The sequence below is a fragment of the Hypanus sabinus genome, chromosome 1 (assembly GCF_030144855.1).
Source record: "Hypanus sabinus isolate sHypSab1 chromosome 1, sHypSab1.hap1, whole genome shotgun sequence".
Taxonomy (NCBI): Eukaryota; Metazoa; Chordata; class Chondrichthyes; order Myliobatiformes; family Dasyatidae; genus Hypanus; species Hypanus sabinus.
Window position 1 is genome coordinate 10,183,436 of NC_082706.1, and position 25,263 is coordinate 10,208,698.

General features: G+C 41.3%; 1 protein-coding gene across 2 annotated transcripts in view; it reads right to left on the reverse strand.

The window, feature by feature from the left end:
* LOC132391283 (prosaposin-like) overlaps positions 1–25,263 on the reverse strand; it is a 74,452-nt gene that overhangs the window by 30,140 nt on the left and 19,049 nt on the right. For both annotated transcript variants that reach the window (XM_059964245.1, XM_059964254.1), the window contains exon 2: positions 9,055–9,117. In XM_059964245.1, coding sequence (XP_059820228.1) covers positions 9,055–9,117 — 63 coding nt within the window. The remainder of the gene's footprint in view (positions 1–9,054; positions 9,118–25,263) is intronic.

Genomic DNA, 25,263 nt, shown 5'->3' on the forward strand with positions numbered 1-25,263 from the left:
GTAGAATTAGTTGATATGATTGATTGATGGATAGCACAAGCTCAATGGGCCAAAAGGCCTACTTATGCCATGTATTTCTATGGATGGATGAGTAGGACAGAAGGAACAGCATTCAAAGAGATTACAGATATTTGTGAAAACTATGTAGTGGTTGCTTTGGAGAAATAAAAGCCTGTGTTATAAACTAGAAGATTAATATCACTAAGCACAGAGTGTACAGGATAATTTTCTGGAGCAATACATTTCTAGTTCGGTGAGGCAGGAGGAATTGCTGGATCGAAGAATACGGGGAAGTAAGTTTTATATAGAACTGCACAGCATAGGAGCAGGCCATTCGGCCCACAGCATTGTGCTGAACCAACTAAAAAGCAATTCAGAAATACCCAAACACTAATTCCTCTTACCTACACAATGTTCATGTCCCTCCATCTTCCTTACGTTCATATGCGCATCCAAATGTCTTTTAAAAGCCTGTAATATATTCGTCTCTTCCACCACACCAGGCAGCACATTCCAGACATCCACCACTCTGTGAGTAAAAAACTTACCCCTCACATCTTCTTTGAACCTATGCCCTCTCACATTCAATGCCATCTGGTATTAGACATTTCAGCCCTGGGAAATAGATAGTCCCGGTCTACACTATCTTTGCCTCTCATAATCTTATAGACTTCTATGAGATCTCCCTTAATTAAGCCTGAGCTCCAGAGAAAATGACACAAATTTATCCAGCCTCTCATAATAGCACATGCCCTTTAAACCAGACAGCCTCCTGGTAAACCTCTTCTGTACCCCCTCCAAAACCTCAATGTCCTTCCTATAGTGCTGTAACCAGAACTGTCTGCAATACTCCCGATGTGGCCTAAGCACTAATAAAATGCCTCGACTAATAAAATAATTCCATCAGCCTTCTTAACCACCTTATCGACCTTAAGGAGCGTTGAACTTGGATCTACGGATCTCTCTGATCAGTAACTCTGTTAAGAATCTTGACCATAACTGTGTACTGTCTCCTTCCATTTGCCCTACCAAGGTGGATCACCTCACATTTATCTGGGTTAAACTCTATCTGCCATTTCTTTGCCCATATCTGCAACAAATCTGTCATGCTCTATTCTATGCCCGGATTCTACACCATCCACAACTCCACCAATCTTGGTATTATCTGCTTACTTACTAACGCATCCATCTACATTAGTCGAATCCATGTAGAACTCCACTAATCACAGACCTCCAGCTCAAATAAGTCCCCTCAACTTCTCCCATCTTCTACATGCAAACCAGTTCTGAATCTAAAGAGCTAATTCACTGCATCTTCATCTTCTGGATTAGTCACCCATGAGGCACTTTGTCAAATGCCTAACTAAGTAATGTAGACAACGTCCATTGCCCTGCCTTCATCAATCTCTCTTGTCACCTTAAGAAAAAACTCAATGAAGTTAGTAAGATATGACCTGCCCCTCACAAAGGCATGCTGACTCTCCATAATTAGGCCATGGGTTTCCAAATGCTCATATATTCTATCTCTAAGAATATTCTTAAGCAAATGTCCTGCAACTGACGTGAGACTCACTGGTCTATAGTTCACAGGATTTTCCCTTCTTACATAGAGGTACAGTCTTAGCCACTCGTCAGTCCTGCAGGACCTTACCCGCACTACAGAGGACATGAGGCGCCAGCAATCTCGTCTCCTGCCTCCTTCAATAAATTGGGGTAAATCCTATTGGGTCCTTGGGACTTATCCAACTTTATACTCATTAGGAGGCCCAACAGTTCCTCCTCCTTGAGCTCTAAATGCCCTAATGTATTTATGCACTCAGCTCTGGTTCTCCATACCCTTTTCCTTGGTAAGTACTGAAGCAAAGTACTCACTGATTACTTTGCTCACATTCTCAGGATCCAAACAAATGTTCCCCTCTTTATCCTGAGTGGTCCTGCCCTCTCCCTAGTTATGAGATCATAAGATATAGAAGCAGAATTAGGCCATTTGACTCATCGAGTCTGCTCTACCGCTCCATTCTTCCTCTCAGCCCCAATCTCCTGCCTTCTCCCCATTTCCCTTCCTGTCCTGACCAGTCTAGAATCTATCAACATTTGCCTTAAATATACATAAAGTCTTGGCCTCCACAGCTGACCGTAGCAATGAATTCCACAGATTGACCATTCTCTGGCTGAAGTAATTTCTCATCTCTAATCTAACAGGACACCCCTCTATTCTGAGGCTGTGTCCTCTGGTCCTAGACTGTCCCACTGTAGGAAACATCCTCTCCACACCAATTCTATCAGTAGGTAGATAGGTTTCGATGAGTTTCAATGGTTTCAAAGGTACATTTAATGTCAGAGGAATGTATACAATATACATCCTGAAATGCTTTTTCTTCGCAAACCATCATGAAAACAGAGGAGTGTCCTAAAGAATGAATGACAGTCAAATGTTAGAACCCCAAAGTAACCCCCAACTCCCCTCTCCCATGTGTAAGCAGCAGCAAACAACCCCCACCGGCAAGAAAAAGCATGGCACCCACCACTGAGCACTCAAGCGTGAACAAGGCAACAGCAAAGGCACTGACTTGCAGTTATCCCAAAGGCTTTGCGTTTCACTTCGTACTCAACATACCACAGGTTCTCTCTCTCCTTAATAAAGGAGAAAGAGATGTCTCCATTTTCCCAGCGAGCAGGGAGACATAACAACTCGCTGGTTTACGATGGTTTACGTCCACCACGTCGCTTTTTTTTTTAGCTCTGTACCCTAAAAACTAGGCACTCAACCGCAGATATTCCGAAACCCCCAATGACAGATGGGTGTCCTGTCATGACACCGACTCTCAATCCGCCCATCTCCAGAGCCCCAAGATCCTAGGCTTCCAAATTTGAGCCAGACTCTTAGGCCGAGCCCTCAGTGTGCCGAACAACGACGGCTGCTTATGAAACCCTGACAGCGGATCCCATTCCCGCAAAGAACTGTAGTCAGCGTGTAACTCCAGGACAGGGTCTTCAAAAGAACCCTGAAAGGGAAAAAAGATGGAAATGGAACTGTTTACGAACATGCAAGCAAAGGAGTCGCCATTTAGTGTCATCACCACTCCGTTCTGCCTTCTTAGGTCACCCCTCATTCTTCTGAATTCCAGTGAATACAGGCCCAGAGCCATCAAATGCTCTTCATATGATACGCCGTTCAATCCTGGAATCATTTTGTGAACCTCCTTTGAACCCTCTCCAGTTTCAGCACATCCTTTCTAAGATATGGGGCCCAAACTGCTGACAATACTCTAAGTGAGGCCTCACCAGTGCTTTATAAAGCTTCATCATTACCTCCTTGCTTTTATATTCTAATCCTCTTAAAATGAATGCTAACATCACATTTGCCTTTCTCACCACAGACTCAACCTGCAAATTTTCCTTTAGGGAATCCTGTACAAGGAGTTCCAAGTATTTCCTCCATTTAGAAAATAGTCTACCCTTTTACTTCTTCTACCAAAGTGCACAACCATACACTTCTTAACACTGTATTCCATCTGCCACTTCCTTGCCCATTCTCCTAATCTGTCTCAGTCCTTCTGCAGCTTCTCTACTTCCTCAAAACTATTTGCCCCTTCACCTCTCTTCATATTGTTTGCAAACTTTCCGGTTAAGATGGCACTACTGAGCGTATGCGACATTCCACTGGTAGTTCAAAAGGCAAGAAATTTGACTAAAAACATTACTAACAACACCTTTTCTGTAGTAAATTGTTGTAAATTATCACCACTAGCAATGAAGTGGCAAGTGAAAGCGAAACAAGTTCGGGGATGAGCTGTGCTGGTGTGTTGCAGAATTGACACAAACGGAGTGAGCCGCCATTCAGAAAGGAGAAGTTGGGCGGAGGAGTTCTGATGCCTGTACAACTGGCCTGGGTGCGAGGTTGGATAGTCTGGCTGCCGAGCCGATTTCATTCCTAACGCCCCCTTGTGACAGAACGGTCCAGCCAAACATGGACCCAGCAACACAGACACTGCCGTTAAACTCTGGTCAGCCGGGGGTCCCCCTTGTTGAAACCACCCCCCTCCAACTCACCTGGATCATCGATAATCCGGGAAAGCTGGTTGGATCGTCAGGAGGCTCCCATGGGGGTGGGGGGGGGGGGGTGGCGGTACTGTCACGGTCCGGTCTGTGGATTCTGTATTCTGGTTGTTTCTGTTTTTCCTTGTTCCATTGGGTCCTTTAATTGAGGCAACTGATCCTCATTTCGAGCTTGCAACATAAATAGCTCAGGGGTCCATCTATTCCTTTTCTGGACCATCCCTGTCAAGAAACCCGCACCAGGAAGCTTGGCGTCTGAAACCCACATCTGAAAGCTCAGCATCAGAAACTCATACCAAGAAGAGTCCCGGCTCTGTGTCCTGTGTCCAAGAAGAGTTCCGGCTCTGTGTCCTGTGTCCAAGAAGAGTTCCGGCTCTGTGTCCTGTGTCCAAGAAGAGTTCCGGCTCTGTGTCCTGTGTCCAAGAAGAGTCCCGGCTCTGTGTCCTGTGTCCAAGAAGAGTTCCGGCTCTGTGTCCTGTGTCCAAAAAGAGTCCTGGCTCTGTGTCCTGTGTCCAAGAAGAGTTCCGGCTCTGTGTCCTGTGTCCAAGAAGAGTTCCGGCTCTGTGTCCTGTGTCCAAAAAGAGTCCTGGCTCTGTGTCCTGTGTCCAAGAAGAGTCCTGGCTCTGTGCCCTGTGTCCAAGAAGAGTCCCGGCTCTGTGCCCTGTGTCCAAGAAGAGTCCTGGCTCTGTGCCCTGTGTCCAAGAAGAGTCCCGGCTCTGTGCCCTGTGTCCAAGAAGAGTCCCGGCTCTGTGTCCTGTGTCCAAGAAGAGTCCCGGCTCTGTGTCCTGTGTCCAAGAAGAGTCCTGGCTCTGTGTCCTGTGTCCAAGAAGAGTCCCGGCTCTGTGTCCTGTGTCCAAAAAGAGTCCTGGCTCTGTGTCCTGTGTCCAAGAAGAGTCCTGGCTCTGTGTCCTGTGTCCAAGAAGAGTCCCGGCTCTGTGTCCAGTGTCCAAGAAGAGTCCTGGCTCTGTGTCCTGTGTCCAAGAAGAGTCAAGTCTAGTCAAGTCTGAGTCTGAGCTTGAGTCCGAGTTCCAGGTCAAGAGCCAAGTCAAGATGCAGGTACCTAGTCCCGGCCAAGACCCGAGTTCTCAGTCAAGTTCAAGTCTCAAGTCCTAGTCCAGGTTTTCCAGTTTGTTATTTTACACTCATGTCCAGGTTGATATTTTTTCCTCGCTCCTTGGCTTCCCTAGTATTGTTAATAGACATAGTCTTGTTCAGACAACTACAGTGTCTGTGATTTGCATTTGGGTCCATTCCCAACGCCCCCTTGTGACAAGAGAAATAAATTACCGATTGTCACTTGCTGCGAAGGGGGCAATAGATGGATGCTGGCTTGCAGCAGAGCCACTAGCTCTGTGTTAAAGGCCAGACACATGACCTACAGCCAATGACACTGGAATGCAATATCTGAATTGGTAAGAAAGGAATATAAAAGCAGTGCTAGTGACTTTAACTCTGTAGGAGAACAGCTATCGGGGATGCGAGGTGCCCTGCTGACACCTGGAGATTTGTAAAAGGACGATGAGGAACATGTGGCCAGCAGCAGAAACTCCTTTTTAACCGGTATTATATTTTCTGTTCTTTGACTGTTCATGGAAGGTCAGGAAAACTTAGCTGGTTTGCACACGGGTATTGGTTGTCTAAGTTCACATGTTCTTCCATTGAGACAATAAAGGTACTTGGCGGTAAATACAGATTCTCTCTTGTGCCTACAAGGGGTGATTCTTGTAACAAATTCTTTCAGGTTTCTTGCTTTGTGGCTACCTGTAAGCAATCAAATCTCAATGTTGTATAATTTACACATTCTTTGAAAATAAATGTACTTTGAAACAAAGCTACAAATTCCATCATCTAAATCATTGACATACAACATAAAAAGAAGTGGTCCCAACACAGACTCCTGTGGAACACCGCTAGTCACTGGCAGCCAACCAGAAAAGGTTCCCTTTATTCCCACTCTGTATCCTGCCAAACAACCACTGCTTTATTCACAAAATACACTGCTGGATTCCATGCTGGAATCTCTCCTGTAATACCATGGGTTCTTAACTTGTTAAGCAGCCTCATGTGTGGCACCTTGTCAAAGGGTTTCTGAAAATCCTAGGACACAACAGCAATCGATTCTCCTTTGTCTAACCAGCTTGTTATTTCTTCAAAGAACTCCAACAGGTTTGTTAGGCAAGATTTTCCCTTGAGGAAACAATGCTGACTGGCCTATTTTATCATGTGTTCACATCCTGAACAATCAACTCCAACATCTTCCCAACCACCGAGGTCAGGTTAACAGGTCTGTAGTTACCTTTCTTCTGTCCCCCTCCCTTCTTAAAAAGTGGAATGACATTTGCAATTTTCCAGTCTTCCAGAACCATTCCAGAATCAAATAATTCTTGAAAGATTGTTACTAATGCCTCCACAATCTCTTCAGCCATCTCGTTCAGAACCATGGCGTGCATACCATCTGGTCCAGGTGACCTCATCTACCTTCAGACCTTTCATTTTCCCCAAGAGCCTTCTCTCTGTAACGGTAATTTCATACATTTCATGACTTCTGATAACCTGGAGCTTCCACCATACTGCTAGTGTCTTCCACAATGAAGACTAATTCAAAATATTTATTCCGTTCACCTGCCATTTCCTTGTCCCCCATCACTACCTCTCCAGCATCGTTTTCTAATGGACTAATATCCACCCTTGCCTCTGTTTTACACTTCATGTATCTGAAGAAACTTTTGGTATCCTCTTTAGTATTATTGGCTAGTTTACTTTTGTGTTCTATCTTTTCCTTCTTAATGATTTTTTTTAGTTACCTTCTGTTGGTTTATAAAGGCTTCCTAATCCTCTAACTTCCCACTAATTTTTGCTCGATTACATGCCCTCTCTTTGGCTTTATGTTATCCTCTTGCTCTTGATGTATGTACAGAATGCCTTGGGATTTGCCTTGATCTTTTCATGGCCTCTACTGGCTTTCCTAATTCTCTTCCTTAGTTCTATTCTGGCTTCCGAATATTCGTCATCTGCTCCATTTGTTTCTAATTTCTGAATCTTTACATACTTTCCCTTTTTCTTCTGGACTAAATTCATCAGCTCTCTGTGGTCTTGCCAAGAAAAGGTGGTCCCAATTAACTCTTCTTAGTTCCTGCCTAATGCCCTCATAATTTGCCCAATTCCAATTTAAAACTCTCCCATAAGGACCATACCTATCTTTATCTAAAGTTAAGGAGTTGTGGTCACTGTTCCCTAACTGAAAGGTCAGTAACCTGGGCACACTCATTACCCAATGCTAGGTCCTCTCGTTGGTTACCCACATATTGATTTAAGAACCTTCCTGGATACACTTAACAAATTTTGCCCCATCTAGACCCCTTGCATTAAGAAGGTCCCAGCTTATATTAGGGAAGTTGAAATCACGACAACAGCCCCATTATTTGTTTACACATATCCTTAATCTGATTACATACCTGTTCCTCAATGTCCCAGAGGCTATCAGGGGATCCGTTGGACAATCCTATCAGTGTGATTGCACTTTCCTGTTCCTGAGTTCAACCCGAACGGACTCAGTATCTGACCCCTCCATTATGTCTCCTCTGAATGCAGCTATGACATTGTCCCTGATTAATAGCGCATCTCCACCCCCTTTTTTTACCTCCTGCTCTATTTTTCTAAAACTTTACAAACCTGGTACATTAATCACCCATTCCTGCCCCTCTCTCAACCAAATTTCAGTAATGGCCACAACATCATAGTTCCTCGCACTGATCCATGCTCTAGGGTCATCACCCTTCCCTACTATAATACTCCAAGCATTAAAATATAATACTCCAAACTATCCAACCAATCATATCTGTTGTTTTGATTTTGCCTTTCAATACTATCCCTGATGTCTACCTCTGGTTCGATCCTTCCCTTACCAACCTGATGCTCCAGTTCTCAGTTTTCTGTAAAACTAGTTTCAACTCTCATGAATAGAACTTGCAACCCTCCCGGCTAGGATATTGACTCCCCTCCATTTCAGGTGCAACTTGTCCCTCTTGTACAGGTCATTGCTTTCCCAGAAAAGGTTCCAAGAACTTGAAATCCTGTCCCTGCACCATCTCCTCAGCCACTTATTCATCTCTGCTTTCACCCCAGTCCTACTTGCACTAGCCCGTGGTACTGGGAGTAATCTGAAGATTACTACCTTGGAGGTCCTTCTCTTTGGCCTCATTCTTAACTTTATATATTCAATGAGTAGGACCTCTTCCCCCTTTTTGCCCATGTCATTGGTGCCAATATGCGCCACGATCCCTGGCTGTTCACCCTTCCCTTAAAAATATCCTGCAGCCACTCTGTTACATCCTAGCACCCAGGAGGCAACAGAATCTCTTTTGTGGCCCCAGAATCTACTTTCTATCCCGTTAACTATCAAGTCCCCTATAACTACCACACGGCCCGACTTTACCCTCCCCGTTGAGCCTCAGAGACAGCGACTTTACCACCAGGGCTGGTTGTTGCTGCCGTGATCTGATGGGTTACTGCCCCCCTCCCCCCCCCAGCAGTATTCAAAGAGGTATACTTGTTGCTGAGGGGAATGGCCACAGAGGAATCCTGCACTTTGGTGGTCACCCATCTACAGTCCGAAGCCTGACTCTGTGTCTCACCACCTATTCAAAAGTCTCATATAAGTATTAATGTCTTCAGCCTCATGAATGATCCGGAGCACATCCAATCCCAGCTCCAACTTTTTGACCCAGTCAGCCAGGTGCTGAAGTTGGGTACATTTCCTGCAGATGTAGTCATCAGGGAAACAGTCAGGTATCCAAAATTTCCACATCTGACAGGAGGAGCATTCCTTCCTGACTACTCTGACCTAAAAAGGCTTACCTCTCCTTAACTATAACTGCCTGTTCACACCAAAGCCTTCCCATTCTGTCGCTGGCACACTCAAACAATGGCCGCTCTGCTTAAGCCTACCTTCCTTTTATTTGCAGCTGAGTTTAGGCATCTGATGCTGACACTTACCATGCCCGCGCAGCTGAAAATGTTCGGCCTTGCCCAAATCTGCTGCTTTAAGCTGGGGAACACCTAGGAGACAGTGAAGAAAACGTCATGAGATTAAAGTTATCTATAGAAAAGGAGCAATGCAAAGTAAAAGTCATTAATTGGAGAAAGACTAATTTCAATAGATTGATGGAACTTGACATTGAGGGTTAAAACTGCAACAGAGATTAATCAGATTTCCTGAACTTCTGGTAATTGCTCCAACCACCCCTCCTTCATTTCCCATTTCAGTTTCTCTCTCTCACCTTATCTCCTCACCTGCTCATCTCCTCCTCCTTCCCTTTCTTCCATGGTCCTCTGTCCACTCCTCTCAGATTGCCCCTTCTCCAGCCCTTTAACAAACCAATCAGCTCTTTATTTCACTCCCTCTCCCAGTTTCATCTATTATCTGCCACCTTGTACTTCTTCCTCCCCTCCCCACACCTTCTTATTCCGACTTCACCCCTCCCTTTCCAGTTCTGAAGAAGGGTCTCATCCTGAAACGTCAACTGTACTCCTTTCCATAGACATTGCCTGGCCTGCTGAGTTCCTCCAGCACTTTGTGTGTGTTTCTTTGGATCCCCAGCATCTGCAGAATTTTTCAAGTTGGTGGCACTCTGAAATATCCTAGCAAGTCAGTTTATTACCTGCTACATTAAAACACAGTTGGAGCACTGGTCAGTCAACTGTTCCATGCTACTCATTCGTGACCCTGAGTGTACCCTGTTTCATTGGAAGACCAGTCCTTTTAAGACTGACAGTGAACTTAAAGAGGATAATACACACAGCATGCTGGAGGAACTCAACAAATCAGGCAGCATCTAAGGAAGGAAATAAACAGCGAGGTTTGATATACCTATGTCAAGCAGAGCTACTCTTTAAATACTGATGGATTCTGATGAGATGCAACATTTCAAGTACAAAACCACAAAATCGCAGATGCACTCAATAGATTAGGAAACATTCACAGACAGGTTAAACGCAGATAGGAAATCTGCTAATGAACACCCACCAACCCCAGCTGATGAATCAGCAATCTCTCACAGACAATCAATAACAATAGTGAACAATGGATGGGAAACAACATCACCAACAGAGACTCTGTAGCACCATCACTGACCTCCTGAAAAATCCTAGAAAAGTTCTTGGTTATAGATCACTCCATCACAGATAAAACCCTCTCCACCACTGAGCATATCTACATGGAGCACTGTCATAGGAGCACAGCGTCTATCATCAAGAAAACCCACCACCCACCTAGGCCATGGTCCCTTCTCACTGCTGCCATCAGGAAAAAGGTACAGGAGCCTTGTAACCCACACCACCAGGTTCACAAACAGTTATTACCCCTCAATCATCAGGCTCTTTAACCAGAGGAGATAACTTCACTCGTCCCATCACTGAACTATTCCCATAGCCTATGGACTCACTTTCATGGACTCTTCCTCTCATTTACTTTATATTTATTGCTTATTTATTTATTATTATCTTTTTCTTTTTCTATTTGCACAGTTTGTTGTGTTTTGCACTTTGGTTGTTGTCTGTCCTGTTGGGTGTATTCTTTCATTGACTTTACTGTGTTGCTTGGATCTACTGTGTAAGTTTGCAAGAAAATGAACCTCAGGTTTGTATATGGTGACATATATGTACTTTGAATTTTTGATAATAGATCTGCAAACCCAAAATGTTAGTACATAGGGAAAGCATGGTGGTATAGCAGTTAGTGCAACACTATTACAGCACCAGTAATCCAGGTTCAATTTGGCGGCTCTCTGTAAGGAGATGGCACATTCTCCCTGTGAATGCGTAGGTTTCCTCCCACATTCCAAAGACGTATGGGTTAGTAGGTTCATTGGTCACATGGGTGTAATTGGGTGTCATGGGTTCGTGAGTCCAAGCTTTCCAATGTTGTGCCTAACTTGCTGTGTTTTTCCCAGCAGGAAGAGTTCCGCTTTTATTTTATTATTGCTTCTCTGTATTTGATTTGGGAAAGAGAAAAGATAGATAAGGTGGCAAAGGCAGCAGATAATATACTTACCTTTACTGGCTAAAACATTAAATACAAGAACAGGGTGTGTCACGCTAGACCAAATAATACCTCAGAAAGACCACCATGTTAGCATGGCATACAGTTCTGTCTGGAAGGATGTGATTTCTCTAGAGTGTGTAGAGATTATCTGTGGCACAGAATAATACCATTCAGCCCATTATAACCATGCTGGAAAAAATAATTGATAACAGGTTAATCCCAAGTCCAAAATCTTGGCTCTTAATGAAAGGATCATCTTTAGTCAGAATCAGGTTTATTATCACTGACATTTGAAATGAAATCTGTTGTTCTGTGGCAGCAGTATAGAGCAAGCGAAAAAAATGCTATAGGTTACAATAAGAAATTTAAAAATAAAGATTAGGATTCTTGAGGGTTTTTCACCTGAGGTCATGAATGAGCATTGCTAAGCTCAAAGAGGTTATGTCGGAGCTTTTTAAACAAAGGTTTAAAGCCATCTCTTCATTATCCTACTCATCTTAGAATCACTCTGTAAGATGGTTCTAAAGAATGGTTTCACTCGAGAGGAGAAACTCAGGATTTTTTAAAGACAATGGATTGACTGTTTAGTACCTTGTTATAAGAATAATCGCTTCTCTTACTTCTGGTGAACCTTCACAGCTAAACTTCCTTGTGATTTAAATGTTTTACTTAGAGAATAAGATTTTAATGAGTTAATGCCAAGTGTGATTATATGTTATGACTTTTGATAAGTTTTTTATTACTTTATACACTTTTCTAAAGGTTTTTAAAATCAATATGGCTTATTTTTGGGTATTTTTCATTCTATTGTTTTGAAACTGTAATAACTAATCTATTTGTGTTATGAGGGCTAAGTTTTTTATGGCCATTATTTAGTCTAGCCTGGAATACAGTTGATCTTGGAATTAATTTGGAGTCAAATCAGCAGGTTGTTTTGGGAGGGTGATGTCATTAGCTGTAGCTGCCAGCCTTCTTTTGGCTGGCCTTCTGACTTTGGGAGGGGTGGGTGTCTTTCTTTGGGACGTTAGCCAAATCTGTTGTTTGGTTACCCTATTTCAAGGCTTATTCTTTGGTTTTAATGTTCATTTTACTGGTTATTACTTTAATTTCTCTATTAAATAGAATAATGGGTCATACTATTAACTTACCCAGTCTTAATATGAAAGGACTAAAACACCCTGTGAAGCGGAATAAGATTTTTGCCTATATATTAAAAAAATTAAAGCCCCCAATTATTTTTTTACAAGAAACACATGTATGTAATTGAGACAACTTGGGTCTTTTCAGTAGATGGAAAGGACTACATTTTTACTTCTCTTTCCATCTCTAAGTCTAGAGGAGTTTCAATTTTTATGGATAATTTAGTTCCCTTTGTCCAACATAAAGTAGTGCCTGATAATAATGGGTGTTTTGTCGTAGGGTCAGGAAAATTAGATAATAAATTAATGGTATTTGCCAATCTGTATGCTCCGAATACATATGATCCAGGTTTTTTGAGTGTTTTTTTTTCGTTTCTGCCAGACTTGAGCCTTTTCTCATTGGTGATGGGAGAAGATTTTAATTGTTGGTTAGATCCAGTTTTAGATCGGTCATCCTTTGAAACAGCAACACTGAATAAATCAGCTTTGTTTATTCAATCTTTTTTAATGAAATACGGCATTGTTGATATATGGCATTTCTTACATCCACTAGGTATTCGTTTTTTCTCATGTCCATCATACTCAGTCCAGGATTGATTACTTTCTTATTGATAGTCAAATGATTCCTTTAGTTCGATCCTGTGAATACAAAGAAATTGCTGTTTCGGATCATGCTCCGGTACTTTTATCTTTAAATTTAGCTGGTCTTCCTCAAATAAACAGATCTTGGCATTTTAATTTAACTTTGTTATCTGATAAAGATTTCTTAAAGTTTCTGGAGAGACAAATTATTCTTTTTTTAAGAGAATACTTTGGAAGAAACTTCTAGTCTTATTAGATGAGACGCCTTTAAGGCTTTTATTAGAGGTCAAATTATTTCCTATACTGCAAATGTCAAGAAAAAAAGCTAATAAAGAGAGAACTGTTAGCTAATCAGTTAAAACAATTAGACTAAATATATGCCTTGGCTCCAGATCCTGTTTTATATGAAAGGCATGTTGAAATTTGAACTAAATATGATCTTCTTTTAACATATCCAATTGAAACTCAACAGGTAAATTATTGGCTAACCAATTAAAAACCTTTATAGCTAAACGGCAAATTAAAGAAATTTGTAAAGCCAATTGGTGATAGGACAACTGACCATTTAGAAATAAACGATATTTTTAAAGAATTTTATTCTATTCTTTATAGTTCTGACTCTCCCAAAGATAATACTGTAATGAATAATTCTTTAGATCAATTAACCATTCCTACACTTTCTGTTGATAACCAAAAACAGTTGGATCAACCTATTTCGTATGAGGAAATGTAATGTTAAAATTGTACAAGGCATTGGTAAGGCCAAATTTGGAATATTGTGTGCAGTTCTGGTCACCGAATTATAGGAAAGATATCAATAAATTAGAGAGAGTGCAGAGACGATTTACTTGGATGTTACCTGGGTTTCAGCACTTAAGTTACAGAGAAAGGTTGAACAAGTTAGGTCTCTATTCATTGGAGCGTAGAAGGTTGAGGGAGGATTTGATCGAGGTATTTAAAATTTTGAGAGGGATAGATAGAGTTGACGTGAATAGGCTGTTTCCATTGAGAGTAGGGGAAATTCAAACGACAGGACATGATTTGAGAGTTAGGGGGCAGAAGTTTAAGGGAAACACGAGGGGGTATTTCTTTACTCAGAGAGTGATAGCTGTGTGGAATGAGCTTCCTGTAGAAGTAGTAGAGGCCAGTTCAGTTGTGTCATTTAAGGTAAAATTGGATAGGTATATGGACAGGAAAGGAGTGGAGGGTTATGGGCTGAGTGCGGGTAGGTGCGACTAGGTGAGATTAAGGGTTCGGCACGGACTAGGAGGGCCGAGATGGCCTGTTTCCGTGCTGTGATTGTTATATGGTTATATGGAAATTGTCGAGCCTGTACATTCTTTGCACTCAGGGAAGGCTCTGGGTCTTGATGGATTTTCTGGAGAATTTTATAAGGCTTTTTCCTCACTGCTTATATCTCATTTAAGTGCAGTTTTTTTGGACTCCTTTAAGTTGGGTAGGTTGTCACAATCTTTTTATGAAGCTTCTATTTTGCTCACTCTTAAAAGGAATAAGAATCCAACTGAATGCTCTTCATACAGACCAATTTTTTAATGTAACGTTGATACTAAAATCTTATCTAAAGTTCTGGCCCGTAGAATTTAAACTATTTTACCATCTATCATTTCTGATGATCAGACGGGATTTATTAAAATTGATCTCTTAATACGCAAAACCTTATTGGAGGCTCAAAGAACAATAGCAAGAGGTTCCAGAGCCAGGTTAAATAACAACAGACTAAGAGGGCAACCCTGCCAGGTACCTCTATATAACCTAAAATAAGACTTTTGATTATTAGTTATAATAATCAAACCATACTCTTTTATTTAACCAATAAAAAGATTGATAAAGAAAGAAGAAAAATCGATATTCCCATTTTAATATTCATTGTTTATTAAACGCTATTTATTCCCCTTCTAAGGAGATATCGGAATGTGTGATTTTTTTGGACGCTGAGAAGGCTTTTGATTGGGTTGAATGGAATGACTTAAAACTTTAGAAATATTTAATTTTGGGCCCGATTTTATTCAATAGATTAAATTACTGTATCTATCTCCTTCTGCTAGGGTCCTTACTAATTTTCAGTATTCCAAACCTTTTAAAGTTCAATGTGGAACTAGACAAGTTTGTCCGCTGAGCCCTTTGCTCTTTGATTTGGCTTTAGAACCCTTAGCCATTGCTTTTCGAGAAAATAATGATGTTATTGGTATTCTAAGGAGAGGGACTGTTCATAAAGTTTTGCTTTATGCTGATGACCTATTGGTTTTTATTTCTAATGTCAAGGCTTCACTACCTCCTGTGCTTTCTCTACTTACTTGTTCTAACCAGTTTTCAGGATACAAACTGAATTTACATAAGAGTGAACATTTCCTCTGAATAATCCAAGAATTATAAATACCTATTTAATGAAAGTTTTCTGACCTTACTGAATTTTGTAAAAAGGACACTATCAAACTGGTTGCCTTTTTCGTTATCCTCGATTGGCCGAATCAACTCTATTAAAATGAACATTTTACCTAAATTTATATACCTTTTTCAGGTATTACCTGTTTTTAATTCCTAAATCTTTTTTTGATTCTCTTGATTCTATTATATCTTCTTATATATGGAAAAACAAACGTTCTTGACTAAATAAAGCTCATCTTCAGAAATCTAAGAAGAATGGAGGTTTAGCTTCACCAAATGTTAGGTTTTATTATTGGGCAGTCAATATACGAAATCTTGTGGCGACCCATTTCCTGGCACATCCGAACCGGCTCACAATTAGCCAGCGTTCCGGCTAAGGGTGATAGCCTACGGGGATTTGCGAGCACAGAGCTTTGGAGCCTCTGCGCCACGGGGGGCAGGTTGAGGGAGGCTTAAAAGCAAGGCTGGGGATTTCGAATAAAGTTTTTTCTTCGACTGCAGTTACCGACTCCGTGTCGTAATTTTAGCGCTGCATGTAGCACACTGCTACAATCTTACGCTTTGGTCATATTATATTAACCGTGAGAACCTTCTGATATGGGTTTCTTTAGAAGCTAACTCTGTTAATAAATTTTCTATTATTTCTCTTCTCAGATCCTCACTCTCTTTATCTTTTAGTAAACTAACTGAAAATTTGGTAGTTAAACATACTTTAAAAATCTGGGTACAATTTAGGAAATTCTTTGGTCTATTGAGATCTTCTTTGTCGAGTCCCATTTGTTTTAACTATTTTTTTAAACCTTTGATGGCCGATTCAGTTTTTAAAGAATGGGATAGATTGGGGATTACAAACGTTTGTAAATGCTTACAGGAGTTTTTGTTGGAGGAAGTCTTCTTTCATTTGAGCAAATGTCAGTTAAGTATAGTTTATCCAAAACTCATTTTCTTAGTTATTTACAAATTAGAGACTTCCTGCGTTCTCAACTATATACATTTCCTATAAGTTCTGATAAAGACTTAGTAGATATAATTTTTAATTTAAAACCTTTTTATAATGGTTCAATATCCAATATTTATGGTATGTTGCTTGGAATAAGAAACGTTCCTATAGACAAAATTAAAAATCTTTGTAAATTGAAGATTTACAGACTTCAATTTCTGTGGAAACTTGGAATGAAAATTTTTAATTGGTGAACACTTCCTGATTATGTGCTCGTCATTCCCTTTTACAATTTAAAGTGGTTCACAGGACTGTCATGTCTAAAGATAAGCTATCTCATTTTTATTTGGATAGATCTTCTTTCTGTGATAGATGTAATAATGGAGAAGCTTCATTAATTTAAATGTTTTGGACATGTCCAAGCCTTGAAAGATACTGGAAGGAAATATTCCAAACTTTCTCTGTACTTTTCAAGGTAAATTTCAAGCCTAACCCTTTGGCCGCATTATTTGGTATTGCTGGAGGAAAAGACTTTATTTTGGAGACACCTGATTTGCATATTTTGTCTTTTACTTCTCTTATAGCTAGGAGGGCACTCTTGCTTAAATGGAAGGATGCTGTTCCGCCTACTCATGCTGAATGGTTACGGTATTTTATGTCATGCTTAAATTTAGAGAAGATCTGATGTTCAGTTTTTGAATCTAGCCAAGACTTACATAGATCGTGGGGGCCATTTTTGAGTTATTTTCAAAACCTTTGATTTGTTGTAAAAGTACAGATGATGGTTAATAATAATTTTTATTATATGATAAGGGTTCCCCCCTGCTTTTTTCTTGCTTTTCCTAACAGCTCTGACTTTGGTAGTGGGTTTAAGTTTTTTTTTCTGTATAACAAAATTATTATATTTCAATATTATGATTTAATTTACTTTTTATGAATACAGGATTGTGATTGTAACTGTATTTTTAATACAATGTATTTGGTACTATTTTATTTTTTTCTTTTGACTTATAATATATATTTTCTTCTACTCTGTATTCCTCTATGCAGAAACTAATAAAAAATATTGAAAGAGCCACTGAATATTATTTATTTATTTATAAATAAATAAATATTCATAAAAAACAAATGGTTTAAATGGTGTCAGGCTTCTGGTTTCACAACACTCAGACCATATCACATAGAAGCAGTTTGCTCCACCATTCCATCATGGCTGACTTATTTTCTCCTCACACCCTATTTTCCAGCCTTCTCCCTGTTACCTTTGATGCTCTTTCCCCTATTAATCAAGAACCTATGCTTTAAATATAACAACTTGACCTCCACAGACATCTGTGACAATGAATTCCACAAAGTCTGGCTAAAGAAATTCCTCATGTTATAAAGGAATGTTCTTTTCTCAGTCCTAGACTCTACCACTATAGGAAACATCCTCTCCACCTCTATTCTATCTAGGTCTTTCAATATTTGGTAGGTTTCAATGATTCTAAACTCCAGTGAATACAGGCCCACAGTCTTCAAATGCTCCGCAAAAGTTAACCCTTTCATTCGCAGGACCCCTTCAGAGAATAAGTTCCAGCTCTTCACTCACTGAGCAAGATAATTTTCTCTCATCTATTCCCTAATCCTTATAACAATTAACGTAAAACTAATCTCCCTAGTTACTGAACAGTCCACCATGGAGTACTGGTGAATCCTGTTCCCTTGTCCAAGCCTCCCATGATTTTATACACCTTTATCAAATCTCCACTCACACTTGCTTCTTATATAGAAACCCAACACTGGCCAATCTCGCATCTGCAATTTTCCACACCTGGAAGCAACCCTGAGGCATATGGCTTGCATCTTGCCTCAGGCACAATGGCTTCTTCTCTCATTTGATGTAAACAAGGTTGTTGCTGGGTCTGGCAGACCTGAGTTATAAGGAAAGATTGAATGGGTTAGGACTGTCTTCCTTAGAACACAGAAGACTGAGAAGATGTTTGGTAGAGGTATACAAAATTATAAGGGGTATAGACAGGGTAAATTCAAACAGGATTTTTCCACTGAAGTTGGTGGGACTCTAACCAGAGGTCATGGGTTAAGGGTAAAAGGTGAAATGTTAAGGGGACCGAGAGGAAACCACACACAAAGCAGACCAACATACAACCAATGTGCAAAAGAAGTTGACCAGGGACATTCTGAATCGCAATATGTTCAAGCTAGGGTCATAGACCGAGTTGGTGTTACTGCTGCCGGTGATGGAGCAAGTGATTTGGAGAGGAGTTAATGCAGAAGAGATTCAATGCCCTTCTACTTAACCCAGGTGCGAGGATGGATTACTCCAAGCGCTGAGTCAATTTGGTGAGATCGAGGATAGCTTCGGGCTGGACGGTCCAAGCGTATTGCGACGCCAGGGTCTGGGTCTTAGAGTGAGGCACTACCGGGCGCTTGGATAATTTAAACATTGCAACAGAGAGACTGCCTGAATGATGGAAACAGAGGCGAGAGCCAGGCTGATTTTGCTCCCTCTCTTGTGAACTGATCCGGCTGCTGTGCGTTTTTGCCTTGCTGAGTTGGGACCAATGCTTGGGCCTACTCCGGTTGTTCTGGGAGTAGATCTAGGGACTCAGTCTGGTTCAGAATGCTGTTGCCTTGCTCCTGTTGTTAGCATGATTTGTGTTTTTTCACTTTCTCTGTGCAGTGGTTTTTTCGAAATTGGGTCATTCCAGTTTCTTGCTTTGTGGCTGCCAGAAAGCAGACAAATCTCAAGGTTGTATAATTTATAGATTCTTTGATAATAAATGCGCATTGAATCTTTGAGAATTCATAGGGCGGACAGACCACAGTTCTTGAATGAACCATAATGCACCTAAGGTGAATCTGCAAAGTAACTAGAGATGAGCTTTTAACAAAGATTTTACAGCACAAACCATTGTAAACAGTAAAGAATTAGGCAACAATAGTACATCAAGGTGCCCTGTATCGTAAGAGAACGTTTGATACTGCATACCACTGACCGAGAAGATCGCTCAGCTCTCATGCTTAGACTGAGAGCCACTGGGCTCACAGGTAGAGTCAGAAAGCCATCAATCCTGGGCGCCAGGGACTTAAATAAATCAGTGGATTGCACTCTTCTCTGTATGTTATTCCATTAACATTTCACTTTGACATTTAATTATATACCACCAAATCCACTTGAACTGGCATCGGGATGGTTACAGGGAAGGAAGGAATCTGCTCTGGATTTAGGGATTGGGTTCGTGTTGGGATAAATCTGGTGAGGATGAGATGAAGCTGAATTTGTCTCAACACGTGGCGCAATTTCGGTGAGAGGATGCAGAGTTCCTTCAGCAGGAGTTTAAAAAAAAATTAGCAGAAAGTCAAGTCAACTTTTATTGTCATTTCGACCATAACTGCTGGTACAGTGCATAGTAAAAATGAGACAACGTTTTTTTCAGGACCATGGTGTTACATGACAGTACAAAAAACCAGACTGAACCACGGAATAAAAAAAAACAGAGAAAGTTATACTAGACTACAGACCTACACTGGACTGCATAAAGTGCACAAAAACAGTGCAGACATTACAATAAATAATAAACAGGACAGTAGGGCATGGTGTCAGTCCAGGCTTTGAGTATTGAGGAGTCTGTTGGCTTGGGGGAAGAAACTGTTACATAGTCTGGTCGTGAGAGCCCGAATGCTTCGGAGCCTTTTCCCAGACGGCAGGAGGGAGAAGAGTTTGTATGAGGGGTGTGTGGGGTCCTTCACAATGCTGTTTGGTTTGCGGATGCAGAGAGTAGTGTAAATGTCCACGATGGCAGGAAGAGGGACCCCGATGATCTTCTCAGCTGACCTCACTATCTACTGCAGGGTCTTGCGATCCGAGACGGTGCAATTTCCGAACCAGGCAGTGATGCAGCTGCTCAGGATGCTCTCAATACAACCCCTGTTATTAAAAGAGTTTGACAAACCCACGTCGCTACAGGGTCGCAATTACTAATCGGAGCGGTGCCTGGTGCAGAAGGAGCCGGTGAACCAAGAAATTAGCCAGGGTCTGTCCGGATGGAATCGCTCAGTCCCGGCAAAGTTATTTCGGAGCCCATCCCGCGTAAAGAACGCAAACAATATCCCAGTTGGTTGTAAACAGAGACCGACTCGGTTACACTGCTGCGGGCAAGCAGTATTAACAACCCGTGCCCTACCTGGCGAGAGACACAACACAACGAGGAGGAAGGTGAAGCCAGCCATCGCCACTTCAGTGTCGAGAGAGGAGGAACCGACACGAACAGCGACTTGCCCCGACAGCAGCCCCGCTCCCTCTCTCCTGCTTTAAACACCAAGGCTCGGCCAATGAGGAGAAGGGCGCGCCTCTTGCCGCGCCCAGCACCTTATGTCTCTCAGATTGTGCCCCCTTTCCATCTCTGCGCGATTTTCACATCTCCGTGCTGGAGTAGATTAAATGTTGAACTTGTTACTTGCATCAGACTCATGTTGCGCTGAAACAGGGCCTTCGCCGCGTCCCATGCCCGTTCTCCAAGATGCCTGTCTGAACCGGTCACAAACATAAACACACGAGATTCTGCAGATGCTGGAAATCTTCTGGCAAAACCCACAAAAGGCTGGAGGGACTCAGCAGGTGAAGCAGCACCAAGTCACTCTTTCCCTTAACCATTTCTCCCCTCTAAGGTCACCCCTCAACCAATCTCCTCTGCTCTAGGGGAAAAAGTCCCAAGACTATCCTTACAACTCAAGTTGTCCAGACCTGGTACATTCCTCATAATCCTTCTCTGAACCCTTTCCAGTTTTTTTTTTTATCAATCACTGCATAAGACTATTTTTGGTTCTTTGGTCAGTTGCCTATATTTTATGTCTCTGTCTTTGTTCAGGTCCAGAACATACAGTGAAATGCATTGTTTGTGTTAATAACTTACACATTATGGCACCAACATTTCATATCCCCAATGATTGGCAGAACAACACAGAATACAACAAGCAACAAAGCAACCTCCTCCCTCCCACCCATCCATATCATCTGTAGCAGTTTCCATCAACAAACTTGCTTTCATAATCTTAAATCACTCTACTAGATCTTCTTCTTGTTCAAAGAACAGTCCCACCTCATAATTGAAGCCCCTCATCCCTGTGATCATATAAGTAAATCTCTTCTGTTGCCCTGCTAAAAACCTTTTATCTTTTCTCCATGACTCTCTTCTTGTACCTCTTCTGAAAATATTCCCTCCAGGTAACAATGTTTCGTCTCATTATTTTGAAAGAGTTCAAACACCGCAGTACTAAATTTCACTGCTATTTCTATTAGTGGGAGGCTGAGAAGATTTGGAACATTACCAAAGACTTGTACAAATTTCTATTTGTGTATGTTGGAGAATATTCTGACGGGCTGCATCACAGGCTGGTAAGAAGGCTCCAATGCTACAAGGCTCAAGGACAGCTTCTATCCCACTGGACTTTTCACCTCACAATCTACTTTGTTATAATCTTGCACCTTATTGTTTACCTGCACTGTGTCGTGCCTGCATTCTATTCATTCGAGGAGTAGGCAGGCCAGCTGTACTTGCCTGCTGCTGTTTTGGCATAGGAATACATGAATTAGATCCATGGCTGATCTGACCGTAACTTCATCTCCATACTTCTATCCAACTAGGGGAATGTTTCAGTCCTTTGGTTAACCAAAATCTCTGCCTTAAAAATAGGCTCCACATGTATCACCCTTGAAGAAGAGAGAAAAGGACTTCTCTGCTCCTCCAGTCTTGTGTGTGTTGATCCATCTTCTTTCCACCTTAGATGGGCAACCCTTGATTTTAAACAGCTAATTCAGACTCTTCTACAAGAGAAAACACCTCCATATCCACCTCAAGACCCCTCAGGATCTTACATGTTTCAATAAAATTACCTCCCATTCTTCCGAACTGTGGGGAAATACAAACTTAGGCTGACCACCTTTCTACTGGGTTTCCTAATTACCTGTTCTGCATAATAACCTTTTGCAAATCATCTACTTTGCCTTTATTTCTTCAAATTGTGTCCTTTCTTGTGTAATTTCAGTTTATTTTATATACATTCAGTGGATACCTTACTAGGTACTTAATAATTTGAGTTACTGTCACATTCCTGTCAGTTTGAACCAGTCTGACTGGTCTCCCATGACCTCTCTCATGAACTAGATGTTCTTGCCCACAGAACTGCCACTCATTGGATTTTTCTTGTTTTTCTTCACAACATTATCTATAAATTCTGGAGACTGGTGTGCATAAAAATCCCAGAAAGTCAGTATTTTCTGAGATACTCAAACCACCCCATCTGGCACCAACAATCACTCCATGGTCAAAATCACTTAGATCACATTTTTTCCCATTTTGAAATAAATAATGTGACCACTGATTTATGTCTTTCTTGTGAATGTTGTCTATCTGATATCTGCGATGCTGCTGGAAGTAAGCTTTTCATTGCACCTGTGCTGTACGTAAATTTGACTTTGACACCTAGACTCTTCTGCACGTCAGAGCTCTGCAACCTCCCACCATTTAAAGAATATTCCTTTTTAAAATGTTTTACCAAAATTTCATATTTTTCCCCTTTATACTCCATTTTCCAGATCTTTGATCAGTTAATGATAGTTAGGGGAGCAGACGGGAGATTCTGTGCATGTGAAAAGACACCGGATTGTGTTTGCCTCCCAGGTGCAAGGGTCAGGGATGTCTTGGATCAGGACCACAGTATTCTGAAGGGGGAGGGTGAGCAGCCAGAATTTGTGGTACATATTGCTACCAATGACATGGGAGAAATTATGAACATTATGAAACATTATAACATTATGAAATGGGAGAGGTCTTGAAGAAAGAATATAGGGAGTCAGGCAGAAACCTGATATGCAGGACCTCCAGGATAGTAACCTCTGAATTGCTGTCTGAGCTACCTGCCAGTGACGGTAAAAACATGATGATTTGGCTGAGAAATTGGTGCAGAGCAGGATTTCAGATTTCTGGATCATTGGGATTTCTTCTGGGGAAGGTATATAAAGTATACCTTTACAGGTATATAAAGTCATACTTTATAGGTATATAAAGTGATACTTTATATATTTATAAAGGTATAGGAAGGTATACGTGGTTATAACTGAACCCAAGGGGGATCAAGATCCTTGTGGGCAGATTTGCTAGAGCTTTTGGGGAGGGTTTAAGGTAATTTGGCAGGGGTATGGGAACCTTGAGGATGGGGCACTCTGTATACAAGTAGATGCAGTGAGTAGTGAGACTGTGAAGAAGGATACAGCTACGAATACATGGCTACTCCATAGAAAGAGTTAAATGCAGCAAGTTCCTGGGAGTTCACATGACAGATGACTTCACTAGGTCCCTTATTAACAGCGTCCTGAACAAGAAGGTACAGCAGTGCCTCCACTTCCCAAGGAGATTGAGGCAAGCAAGGCTCCCCCACCCCCCATCTTAACTGTGTTTTACAGGCGCATGATTGAGAATATCCTGATAAGCTTCAGATCCATCTAGTACGGGAGCAGCTGAGCATTGGACTAGAAGTCCGTACAAAGGACTGTGAGAACAGATGAGAGGATCATAGGGTCTCCCTACCATCCATCAGGGACATTTATCAGGACTGATGCATACTTAGCATTATTAAGGATCCCACCCATCCATCCAGCATCCTGTTTGACATTCTGCCATTAGACATGATGCTATGATGCATAAAAACAAGAACAGTCAGGATGGGAAACAGTTTCTCCCCCTCCCCCCCCCCCCCCCCCCCCCAGGCCATTAGGGTTCTGAACTCCCGGCAGCATTGTATTCAAAGTGCCACTGGCTAATTTGTTCTGTACCTACCAATATTTAAAATTAATTCACTTTAGTTTATTATTTATGTGATTCATCTGTAGACTTTTTCCGTGTCTTCATGAGTTATCGTGTGCTTTACACCCTGGTTCGAAGAAACATTATCTTGTTTCTATATACATTATATGGCTATCTATATTATATACATGTATATAGTTAAATGACAATAAACGTCACTTGACTTGACAGGCAGATCACAGGGCAAAATTGCAGTCAATGGGATGAGATGAAGTACAACATGAGGGCAAAATCAAAAAGGGTGATGAATGCAGAAATGAAGGCATTATATTTGAATGCACACAGTATATAATGTAGCACAATTAGAGATTATGGGCATCACAGATTCATGACTGAAAGAAGATCATATTTGAGAGCTTAACATCTAAGGAGTGTATCAAAAGGACAGGCAAGTAGGCAGAGGAAGTTGGGTAGTGCTGTTGGTAAAAAAATGAAATTAAATTCTTATTAAGAGGTGACATAGGATCAGAAGATGTAGAATCCTTGTGGGTGGAGTTAAGAAACTGCAAAGTTAAAAAGACCCTGATGGGAGTTAAATGCAGGCCTACAAATTGTTGCCAAGATGTTGGATACAAATTACAATGTGAGATAGAAAAGGGAAATTTTATGATAGACATGGGGAATTTCAAAATGTAGTTAGATTGGGAAAATCAGGTTGGTGCTGGATCCTAAGAGAGGGAATTTGTAGAATACCTACGAGATGGCTCTTTTGAGTAGCTTGTGGTTATGCCCACTTGGGGATCAGCAGTTCTGGAGTGAGTGCTGTGTAATGAACTAAATTGGATTAGGGAGTTCAGGGTAAAGGAATCCTTAGGAAGCGGTGATCATAATATGACAGAATTCACCATGCAGTTTCAGGGGGAGAGGATAAAGTCAGATATAGCAGTACTACAGTGGAGTAAAGGAATTTTCAGAGGCATGAAAGAAAAGCTGGCCAAAATTGACTGGAAATGGACACTAGCAGGAATGATAGCAGAATGATAATTTCTGGGGATAATTCGGAAGGTGAAGGATAGATACATCCCAAAGATGGAGTATTCTAAAAGGAAGATGAGGCAACTATGGCTGACAATGGAAGGCAAAAGCAGCATAAAAGCTAAAGAGAGGGCATAAAATATAGCAAAAATGAATGGGAAGTTATAAGACCGGGAAGCTCTTAGAAAACTAAAAGAAGGCAACAAAAAGCTATCAGAAAATATGAAATATGAAGGGAAGCTCGCTAATAATATA